This window comes from Cucurbita moschata, unplaced genomic scaffold (genome assembly GCF_002738365.1).
Source record: "Cucurbita moschata cultivar Rifu unplaced genomic scaffold, Cmos_1.0 Cmo_Scf00012, whole genome shotgun sequence".
Taxonomy (NCBI): Eukaryota; Viridiplantae; Streptophyta; class Magnoliopsida; order Cucurbitales; family Cucurbitaceae; genus Cucurbita; species Cucurbita moschata.
The window spans coordinates 355,983-367,967 of NW_019268528.1; the positions used below are offsets into that span (position 1 = coordinate 355,983).

At 39.7% G+C, this 11,985-nt stretch overlaps 2 protein-coding genes across 3 annotated transcripts; both read right to left on the minus strand.

Moving 5' to 3' along the window:
* Positions 1-19: 19 nt before the first annotated feature.
* LOC111450468 (SNW/SKI-interacting protein-like) lies at positions 20-5,178 on the minus strand. 2 transcript variants are annotated; one of them, XM_023090627.1, is made up of 4 exons: positions 4,902-5,178; positions 1,082-2,925; positions 824-883; positions 20-159 (listed from the first exon to the last, which is right to left on the minus strand). In XM_023090627.1, exon 2 carries the CDS (start codon positions 2,900-2,902, stop codon positions 1,085-1,087), a length of 1,818 nt encoding a protein of 605 aa, XP_022946395.1. In that variant the 5' UTR covers positions 2,903-2,925; positions 4,902-5,178; the 3' UTR covers positions 20-159; positions 824-883; positions 1,082-1,084. The 2 variants fall into 2 exon arrangements, with proteins under 2 accessions (XP_022946395.1, XP_022946396.1); XM_023090628.1 differs by having other exon boundaries at positions 1,082-2,934.
* Positions 5,179-6,232: 1,054 nt separating this feature from the next.
* On the minus strand, positions 6,233-11,715 carry LOC111450465. Its single transcript, XM_023090624.1, has 5 exons — positions 10,817-11,715; positions 8,993-9,850; positions 8,406-8,852; positions 7,813-8,002; positions 6,233-7,732 (listed from the first exon to the last, which is right to left on the minus strand). The coding sequence occupies exons 1-5, from the start codon at positions 11,381-11,383 to the stop codon at positions 6,801-6,803; spliced, it is 2,994 nt and encodes a 997-aa protein (XP_022946392.1). The 5' UTR covers positions 11,384-11,715; the 3' UTR covers positions 6,233-6,800.
* Positions 11,716-11,985: the final 270 nt, after the last annotated feature.

Consider the following 11,985-nt stretch of genomic DNA (forward strand, 5'->3'; position numbering starts at 1 on the left):
GGGGGGGGGGGGGGAGGGAGGGAGGGAAGGGAATGGGAATACCTGGCGGCATCTTCGCCCTCCAAAATCAATGATTCCCTGGTTTTCATATCCTTCTACGCGTTTTTAAATAATTTTCAGATAGATGGGCTGTGACGACCGTTGATCTTCGTTAGTTTCCTACGAACAAAGGATTTCGGTTAATGAAGAGCAATAGAGAAAGAAGATCCAAGGTTATTCTCTTCTCAGTTCCATGGATTTCAGTTAATGAAGATCCAAGATCCAAGATCCAAGGTTAATGAAGAGCAATAGAGAAAGAATATCACAAAACAGATATTGACATTCAAATCTTGTCCGAAACGGGGTTCGTTGTAAAAATGATAGATTCAAGCAGAGTAGTATACCTAAATAAGAAAGTTAAAAAATGGACAAATTGGAATCGTAGCTTTAAAGTACTAAAAAGGCCGACAAATGTCCATGAAGTTTGCATTAGTAAATTGCGTTCGGATTCTGCATGCAAATCCATGGCTATAAGTGGAGAGTAAATTGTACGCGCGGAAATTTCTATTAAAAAAAACTATATGGTAAAAAATACCTTTATACTATTGAAAGTTGCAATATAACTCACTTCAAAAACGTTTCATAACTTATCTTAAAATAGAAAAATTCTTTTTAATATTTTCAATAGAAATTGAAATTTTCCACACCATTTCAACTTTCTCCAACAGCTCAATGGATAGTTTTGAAACATTTAAGAGAGGTTAAGTAATATTGCAATTTTTTAAATAAGGGAGAAAATAATGTAAAACAACTGGAAATATCTAAATAGAAGTAAAAATGTCACCTCAAAGGCACCATTTTCTCCGAAGAGTGCTCCTCCTGATCGGGATGCCAACTTTTCCACCTGTCGCAAAGAAAAGTTCAATCCATCCAAACGAATTAAAGATTTTCCAACGCAATAAAGCATAGCAAGATAAAATTATGGAGTAAAATGGCAATCAAATATATCTTACTCATAGTTCAGAAGCGCTTTTTGGAGGGTACCTTCTAATGCCAGTAGCAATATAATTGAAACACAAGATAACACTGATTGGATTTGTACCTTCTAATGCCCTCTTTCAAATCCAATGCGACTTCTACCGGAGCCACCATCATATCCGTCTCGCGTTGATGAACCACCACTGGCTCTCATTGTCCCACCACTGCCAACTTTATCCATAGCTTTCTTACCTTTCTTCACTTCAGTCAAGAACTGATCCAGTCCAAATGGATCGGCTTCTTCGACTTCTCTTTCAAACTCCACCGGTCTGTCTCTAGGTCCAGACCTTTCTGCAGTGCCTGAAAATGACTTGTCTGGTTTGAAGCGATCAGTCTTCATAATCTTGTCTAACTGTTCGTCAGCACCTCCGTACATATCAGAATCGGCATCTTTTTTAGGTCTGTAAAGGGTTGAGAGAGTGGGCTGAGCAGTAAATAAGCCCTTGTCGTATATATTGTACTGGTCGTCGTTGGCAAATCCCGAGTCCATTCCTTTATCTTGGTTAAATAGCCTCTGATCATACATAACTTCTCCCTCTCTACCTGCTCCGGTCGAAGCCATTCCGAGTGCAACCTTCTCACTAATATCACGATCTCTATCTCTTGTAATCTTACTCTTCTTCCCCATTGCTGCATCTTTGGCTTCCAACCTTCTTTCCCTTTCCCTCTCTCTACGTCGTTCCTCACGAATCTTCTCACGCTGCAACCGCTCTTCCCTCTCTTCCCTTGTCTCCTTTGATAAATCCTTCTCTTTTTCTCTAATATGCTCGAACTCCCCTTTCATCTCAGAAGTATCTCTATCTGCAGTGCTCCTCTCAGATGGATAAGAAACTGCAGGCGGAGGTGCAGCACCAGTCCTCTCAGACCGAGCCTTTTGAGCTAAGGCTCGAAGCTCCAATTCCTTCTTCTCCTTCTGCTTCATAAGCATTTCTTTCTGAACCTTAGATCTCATTGCAACTGCTTCTCTTGCTTTCTGTTCTGCAACATACAGTGCTTCAGATAGCTTTGCGAAATTATCGTTGATTTGAACTTCTTGAAGGCCTCTGCCATCAGCTGCAAGACGCTTGTCAAGTGGGATTGTATAACCTTTCGGATTCTTCCAATTTGAAATACAAGGTGGAATCTTCCAATCCTGTTGATCCTTCACGGTGACAGGACGAGGAGGGGAATGCATGACTGGCACAGGAGGAGACCCCGAGGCTCTAGGAACACGCTTATGCTTGAACTTTGGAGGTTCGAGTGGATCTACTGGCATTTCCACCATTCTAATGATTCTCTCCTTGGCACCTGAATTAAAAGCTGCTGATTGCTGAGATGGCTTGTACTTGATAAATTTTGAATCTGATGATTGCTTGGCTACATTTTTAGGCTGAGCTGCACTCAATCTTACATTCACTATCTTTTCAAGCGCAGACTTCGTTTCCTCGGTTGTTTCTTCAATCTCTTTCTGCATCTCTTCATCCTCATCAATCTCTTCATCAGTTTTCAAGATCTTTGGAATGAGGTCTTTATGTTGTGAATAAACAATCTTTTTAGAATTTTCATTCTGTTTTACAATAGCATCATATGCAACATTTCCATGGGCATCCACCGTCACAGGAAGGATCTTTGATCCAGGCTTTGATGATTTGCCTCTACCCATGTCGAGTGGGTATTGAGCAATGTGAATCTCTGGGAAAGCACCACCATCTCCAAAATCCTCTACTTTCCGAGGAATAAATCCACTACGCTTCAAGTAAGGTGGTACAGGATTAGCCTTAACAACAGAAGTTTGCTCTGCTTCTGATGAACTAAACCGCTGCTTGAACCATGGATCATTTGAGTGATCGTACTGTGTCACAGCTGTTGACTTTACAGCAGGAAGCAGGTCTTTCAGAGACGCCATAATTTTTGGCTACCTAATAGGACCTGCAAAGTCTATGAAATATCAAATAGAGGAAATAAATCTAAAATACCACTAACCCAGACCAGAGTTTCCTAGAGCAGAAAAGTAGAGGAAATAAATCTATCTTACAAATAAGGGGCTTTAATTTAAATGGAACCGTTTATACTCTGATTGAAGTATAAAATACAGAAGCTGAAAACTTCCCAGACCAATAAGGTTCAACTTATAGATGAAAGGAGGAAAGGTGTTTCAAGTTCACTTGCAAAAACAGGTAAAACTAGGTTGGGAGGTTTATTTATTTCAGGAAATACTACCTTACACCGAACTTTTTTGACATTTCAAATGTAATTAAACTTATTTAATATTTGCATAGAATGTTTCAACCAACTGCTTCTGTTGTAGCTTATGTATAAATAACTTCAAATTATTTGTGTTTTAGTAGTGAGTAGACACTAGGGGTTAGTCTGCTCGGCCAATCCAATGGTCAGTTTCACAGAATCATTTGCTTCCAGAATGATATAAAACTAGCCCGATGTTGGGACATTGATACAATCCATAAAATTACAAAAGAAGAAGAGAAAATTTATCAACTACATGGCAACCACATTGATTCACTTCCATAGAATTTCAGAACTTGAAACCAATGTGACCATGTGAGTTGTGACTATAAACTTGAAAGTCACCTATGACAAATTTAGCATGCGTCTCTACTAATTTACGAGCATTGTTTATTTAATATTATCTCAATACGATCCTAGACTACAGTACTTGAACAAGCAAACTAACCAGGAAAACAAATTCAAAATTTCGATAATCAACTGCAAATTTACAATGTCAAAAAACATTGTCCATTCTGAATTACAATGCCAGAAACCCTGGCAAGAACCTTTAGTATTCAACTTAATAACTCCAAAATTTCATTCAGAGATCAATCTTTAACAATTCTGATCTACAAATAGATCTAGAGAATACTAGAATAAGAACATCAGGAAGGGCCAATAAATGGTTAATTCAACTGAAAACAAAAAAAAAAAAACTCAAAAAGTCATCAGCCAAAAGCTTGATATTAACCTAGCCGTAAGTTGAGACATTAATGCAATTAACAAAAATTACAAAAGAAGAATAAAGAGGCTACCAAACAACTTGATCGACTCTAGTAGAACTTCAAAAACTTGAAACCTGATGTAGCTATAAACTCGGCTTTCAAGTAGGAGAAGAAGATTAAAAAGCTTGAAACCTAACCTTACTATTACAAAATTTTACTTTCGTTTAATACAATTTCTGAGAGTTCTTTGTGAAAGAACAGTTACTCACAACTAACAGTACTTCAGTTCCGACCAAACAAACTTGGAACTCAAATTTATAATCAAAATAATCCATGACAAGGTTAAATAAGACGGCAAGAATTATTAGCAATTTCTGCAATATTGAAATTAATGACTCCGAGTCCATATAGAAATCATTCTTTAAAAAACCACAAGATCTTTGGAGTGCTAGAAAAGATCTCCAGTTCCAGGAGAATATGAAGAATAAGCAGATATGATCTATAGCATAGGGAACTACGATCCTCACCACCAGAGACAAGAATAACACTATCGATAATAAACTCAATGACTCCGTATTCATAGAGAAATCATTCTTTACCGATAATCTGAGTGCTAGATTATGCTCGCCAGTTCAAGAAAAATATGAAACAAGAGAGAAGAAATAACTTGTAGCACTCGAAATTGAGATTCTCACCATTGGAGAGAAGAACTAACACCATTAATATTCAATAAAATTGCTCCGAAATGAAAGAGAAATCATTCTGACTCTAAAACAACAATAGATCTTCGAAATGCTAAAATTAGTTCTCCGTTCGAGACGAACATGAAGCAAGAGCGAACAAGCAGCCAATAGCATAATAAATTACAATTCTCACCATCGGAAACAAGAATAACTATATCAACATCCAGATTCTAGGTTGAAACGCATCAATTTCTAATAAAATGAAACTTACAGATAGCTAATCTCTGAAATACGACAGGCGGAAACCAAATTTGTTTCTGCAACTAAGAAATAGACGCCGTAACGCGTAGATCGTCGACGGCCTCCGTGAAGAAGGAAGGTGAGCTTCTGCCTTCCGGCGATGCCTCGATTGAGGAGAGAGAGAGAGAGAGAGAGAGAGAGAGAGAGAGAGAGACCAAAGGAAGGAGAAAGCGAGTTGATGTTACTGAGAGTCAGAAATGAAGAAGAGAGGCTTTTGGTTCGATGAATCTTCGCGGAGACAAAGTTGAGCAGTTGGCCTTACGCTGAGGGCTGGCGCTATATATACGGCAATTTTCACGCGCGCCTAGCCGCCGACCTTCGACACCCCCTTCGTAAATTCTCAATATTACCCTTTTCTTTATAAGATATTTCACTTTTACCCTTGTTTCTCTGTTTATATCTGAACCTGTTCGCCGCCAGGTAACTTTATAAATCTATAATATTAACGTGCGTATTTTGATATGTTCAATTATAAATTTGTTTAATAGATTAATTTTAAAAAGAATTGATTTACGGGTATGATACTGTCCACTTTGAGCATAAGCTCTCATGGGCTTGCTTTGGGCTCCTCCAAAAGGCCTCATACCAATGGAGACGACTCTCCACAATGGTATGTATTATATTGTCCACTTTGAGCATAAGCTCACGTGGGTTTGCATTGGGCTTCTCCAAAATGCCTCGCACCAATGAAGAGCGTTAGGCTTCTCCAAAATGTCTCGTACTAATAGAGAGAGTATTCCTTGATTATAAACCCATGATCATTCCCTTCCCTAAATTAGCGATGTGGGACTTTCATCATCCAACACCTCCCCTCAAACAAAGTACGTCTCCCCTTAATCGAGGCTTAACTCCTGGAGACTCGACTTCTTTTCTTTTGGAGTCCTTTGTTCGACATTTGAGAATTTATCAATCTATTGGCACGACTAAGTTTTGGGTATGGTTCTGACACCATATTAAAACGAATACGACTCTCTACAATGGTATGACAACAACATGAATGTCAAAACTCAAAAATTAAATTTGTAATTTAAATAGTTAATATATTTTTTAATAGAATGAATCTGAGTAACAAGCTTAAAAATTAAATTTGTAATTTATATAATTAATATTTTCTTAATTGGATGAATCTTAATATTTTCTCCTCCAACTCACACAACGGAGAGATTTCAAATAATAATCCTGAGACATTATTTAAAGCATTAGAGAGAGAGAGAGGGCCCAATAGAAGATATGAAATCATCATATACAAAGCATGAGAGAGAGAAAGAATAATGTCATCAAAATTTATAAAATCTTTGAAGGTTGAGGCCAAAATGCAATAACTGCCTTTCTCATTCTTCTACAAAATTACAAGGCTAAATCAATAAATAACTAAGAACTCATAAGACAAAACATACACACCAATCAGTAGTAAAAAAACAGGGTAAGAAGAGGTCAAGAAAATCATCAGATCAGATTATTAACAGCAGTCAAAAGAAGAAAAACCTGTAGTTTGTGATTCCTTACAGTGTGGTATTGTATGTTGAAAGAAGTCTCTGTCATAATCAGATGGTAAAAGGAAGCCTCTGTATGATGCGTACGTTTTCCTTGTACCTAACTATGTATAAAAGAGGCTGTGTTACTCGAACCGTGACCGTAGATGCGAGAAAGCGACAAAAGCTGATTGATTCAACATAACCATCCTATAAGATCCAGTCGAAGAACAACTGCACTATCCCACGAGAACACGACGGTATCGTGCAAGAATGCTCTCTCTGAAGACCATAAATTTCGATGCACGGAGTCGTAATTTGTCGCCACAATTGGCACGAAGCATCCTACTATGTACAATATATCATATGGTCGGGGTGAGGCATGGTTGGCAAGTTGGTTATAGTTTTTTGGGCAAATTGTAAGTCTTCTTGAGGAACTTTGCAGCTATCTCATCGTTGCGATAGCACAAGACACGGAGTAGTGTATTCGGCTCGGTTGGTTCCCAATGACCAGAAGTTGGAGGCAAAGGAAGCCTGGATTTAGCTTGCACACCATGCGACTCCACCATCACATATTTGAACTGCTCGATCAGACTTTCGGAGTCTGAACGAAACAGATCGATAACTCCGTTAACAATGCCTGAATGTTTACTAATCAAATCAGCAGGAAGCCCATCACCATTGGACCAAAAGAGATCTGTTAGAAACTTAAAGTCTTCCTCGATCATTTCCGAATCTTGCTTAACAAAAGCACGGGATGGACCTCCAGCAAGTAGAACTAATAGGAAACCATCGAAAGAGGCTTTCATCATGTCGGTTATCACCCGTGTTCTGACTCTGTCATGGACAACAGTTGATGAAATGGTTTCTAGGTATTGCTCAAGCTCCTGAAGGAATGGCTCAATCCTTGAAGATACAACCTCCCCAATATATAAGCCATCCCATAAAAACTGACTGAGATCGTGGAATACAACTTTGTATGCAGTTGCTTCACTTAGTTGCTTTATCCCTTCCACACACAGAGCTGCCGAAAGCTCAAACCATTTCCCAGCTAGGTTCCTAACAGCATCTGTGTACTGAGGCTCGAGATTCTTAAGACGAGCAACTGCCCTTCTTTCTTGGACTTCCAGCTCGGTCCGTATATGGTGCAACGAATTAATACAAACGCATAGCTGGGGGATTGACAAGGAGTTATTGGCATTCGTGATCCCGAACTGGGTCCTCCCCTGACCCGCTTGCAACTTTTCCTTCTTTTTGAATACGCCGAACTTTGATCCTTTCGAACATCTAGTTAAAGCAGGCAGAGCAGGAATATAGGTACTTCTGGATCCTGAAAATGCATGATGAATTTTAATGGTTGCATAGAGATATCACTAACTTCCTTAGAAATTCGGTAAATAGAACACTTACCGCAGCCAGATTTTGCCTTAAGTATGTACTGTTGCAAACATTTGTCAAGACCAGTCATTAAATCAGGAAGCAATGATGCGTGTTGTGGAATTGACAACAAAAAGAAAGCTTCAAAGCTTTCATCGACTATTCGTAAAACTTCAACGACAGAAGGAGCGACGTGCTCTTTGTTTGCACGTGGATTCCATACCTATTCAGAGTGTTTGTAAATGATAGTTCAATAACAAACATGCAAGAAACAGCCCAAGCCCAAGCCCACCGCTGGTAGATATTGTCCTCTTTGAGTTTTCCTTTTCGGGCTTCCCCTCAAGGTTTTTAATACACGTATGCTAGGGAGAGGTTTCCACACCCCTATAAAGAATGTTTTGTTTTCCTCCCCAACCGATGTGGGATCTCACAATCCACCCCCTTGAGGGCCCACTTCCCCTCAAGGTTTTTAAAACGCGTCTGCTAAGGAAAGGTTTCCACACCCTTATAAAGAATGCTTCATTCTCCTCTCGATGTGGGACCTCACAATCCGTTCCATTTCCTAAACATGAAGCTATTACCGGTCCAAATCTACATAATAACCAGATAATGTCACGACCACATACCTCTTGTTGAAGGAATCTACCAATCCATTCCTTTAGTCTGTCCACTCTCGTACTGATCCACGTCTTTACGAGGTCGGAAATTAGCGTTTCAGCTTCGTAAGGAGGCATCTCTCGTATTATGGACTTCCCACCATCTTCACTGTCTACTGAATCTCCGACTGCAATCTGCACGAGATCTTTCTCCAATTTATCAGCTGCATTGAGCACTTCAATAGCATTCGGCGTCAGTTCATCAATACCCGAAATGAATTTCTTCAGTTCCTTGCCGTAACAAGAATGGATCGTTGAAACGGCTACTCCTGCCGCATGAGGGTGCCATTCCTTGAATATTGGACTAAACATTGCCTTCTCATCGAAAGCCAGTTCGCTCACCTCTTGAGCAAGGACAGAAAGAACATGAGGTGGATTTTTCAGGTTTTTAATGGTTGATTTAACCTTCTCCATTTTCTGCAATGATAAGGACAAGAAGACTCTTCAGTGACAATCCACAAATTCAAGTTCACTAACCTCAAAATTCATAAATCTAGTAGAGAGCTAAACAAAGTCAATTGAAATAAGAGATTTGATCTTTAACTGATTGCACTTACCTTGGAAAAAGCAGTTCGAAGTGATGATCTTATATAGTTATCGACTTTGTTATACGCCACGTCAACTTCGATCGTCTTCCAATCGTGTTGGTTATTTTGCAGTAACTCAGATGACAATACTGCAATAGAGACCAGGCTTTGCATACACTCAATGTTGTCACTGTGAAAATCGTTGCGGTATGCAAGAAGCTTTCTCTCCGTTGAAACCAAAATCGAACTAAGAGTAGTGCTCAGGATTCTCGAGTAAATAGGATCCTTGTAGGACTCGACGTCGTCTTCAACTTCGGCCAACAGGCTTTTGGATGCAGATAGCAAGTCACTTCCCACTTGCCCCGTGGCAACGTAACGATTGAATAAAACCCACGAGAAACAAAGATTATGCAGCATCTGGTTCATGCCAAGCACAACCCAAGTTTTCTTAACATGTTCCAAGACCTCATCAACCTCTTCAATGATAGAAGTTGCATCATTAGCATCAAAACAAGCTTCTAAAAGAGTTTGGTAGAGCCTGAGATTCAAAGGGAACCCATCTGCCCAATGGCACATGCCCGGAACAGACTCGCCAAATGATCTACAAGCAAGAGACAACACGATACTTCGAAGGTCTTGGATAATTTCAAAGTTTCTTCCTGCATCAATGGGTTTCTCCATAGCACCACGAACAATCTGTCGAAAACGTTTCGGAGCGTCGTCTGCCTTTTCTAATGGCAAGCGAGGATGCAATAGAAGTCCTATCTCAAGAACCTTCAAATAACGCCTTTGCCAAGCCATGTGTTCTTCATTATTTTGGAAGTCCAAAGCCTTAAGCTGTTGAAACAGCTCGAGCGGCAGAACCATCGACTCTATCCGCCTTCCAAGCTGATCCAAGAACAAGATATTATAAACCCATGGCATATAAGATCGATTGCAGCATATAGAAATGGTTAAACAGAGTTTTGAGCGCACCACTGGTCCTGAGGAGGTTTCACCTGTTAGACGAACACGACTCTCCACAATGGTATGATATTGTCCACTTTGAGCATAAGCTCTCATGGCTTTATTTTGGGCTTCCCCAAAAGGCCTCATACCAATGGAGTCAGTATTCTTTGTTTATAAACCCATGATCATTCCCTAAATTAGCCGAGGTAGGACTTTCATCATCCAACACCTCCCCTCGAACAAAGCACGCCTCCCCTTAATCGAGGCTCGACTCCTTTGGAGTCTTAGTCATTTTTTACTGCCTTCAAGGAGGCCTCCTTTTTCTTTTGGAGTCCTTTGTTCGACATTTGAGGATTTACCAATCTATTGGCACGACTAAGTTTAGGGCATGGCTCTGATACCATGTTAGACGAACACGACTCTCCAAAATAGTATGATATTGTCCACTTTGAGCATAAGCTCTCATGACTTTGCTTTGAGCTTCCCCTCGTAGCAATGGAGTTAGTATTCTTTGTTTATAAACCCATGATCATTCCCTAGATTAGCCAACGTAGGACTTTCATCATCCAACATCACCTACCAAGAATAGCTCTAGAAGACAACAAAAGTTCAAGGATAGAAATAGCTCAATATTTGAATCCATCATCCCAAAAGTAATGAAATCTAAGCATGTAGGAATACAGTAATAGGACAATTTCACGAAGAACTGTCACTCAAATTAGTCTCAATCATGTTCTTCTCGTAAGAGGATGCTAAGATAAGCAATAATCTATCATCAAAACAAATCAGGATGCGAAAAGAGCAAAGAATATGATGTTTTCCATGTCATTTATCATAAATTTTCTCAGCCACAGAACAGAAAATTCGACTGCATAAGAGCTTTCAATTCCAAGTACCGAAACGCACCTGTCCAGCAGTGATCCTCAACAGCGCCCTTCTAATTCTCGAATCAACCTGTTCCGAAATTCTCATCTGAATCCTTATTAACTCCCCTACCGTCAATCCCGAAGTCGCTCGACCTTGATTCGCTGACTCATCGCCTCCGATTATCCTCTTCCTCGCCGATGATGATGATTTCAGCCCTAGCGCCTTCTTAAATTTGCTCACAGCCGTCGACGTTATCGACCGATGCAGCGACGTCGCCGTCGACAACGACGCAGACCGATCAACTCCCTTCTCCGACTGCGAAATATAAGTTAACGGTTTACCGCCGGTGCTCCGGCAAGATCCAATCAAGATCTCGTACGCGGTTACTCGGAGCTCCGACTCCGACAGTTGCAAGCCTAAATCGCCAAACGGCGAGGGGATCTCGTCAATCGGATAAACCGGCATGGTTATTGAGGTTGTAGCGGCGCTGGTGGAGGCCGCGGCGGCGGAAGTAGTGATAGTTGTTGTGTCGTGTATCACTGAGCTCGAACTCGAACCATGCCTTCGGGAGCTTCCTCGTGACCGATCACTGAATAATCGGGACATCGTTGCAAGCTATAACAAAGAAAAACGCAAAATAATCGACCAGAAGATAAGAATCGGATGTGAGATTGTGGGGTCGGAGTTCACTTTTCTCTCTGTTCTCGCGTCAATTACGATTCACCTCCGTTGGGTATAAGAGACGACAGAGAAATTCTTCGCTTCGCTTTCAAGAAAAATCCATGGATACCAAACACAAATAGCTACCAGAAATCTGTAACACACAAGAACAGGAGAATTTTCAACAACGATGGATAGAGAAAGAGAAAGAGAGAGGAAGGTTTCTGCTTTTTCCAAGCGTGTGACAGTGTGAAAAAGAAGAACGTTTACAGAACGGTAGTAATTGATTAATTCAACCATTTATAATTCTAAAAATTGTAATTATCCTTTTAAAAACTAATTTTGTCTTTTTCTTTTTCATTAATCCTTACTTTTATTGAAAAATCATTTTTTTTTTCTTAATTTATATTTATATAAATATGAATAACAAATTGGTGCTCATAATTCCATGATAACATTTCATTTTTTAATTCTAATTTTTAAAATTAATGTTTGGTTTCTAATTTTATTAATAATGATTTTTTAAATATTTTATCAAATTTCAAAAA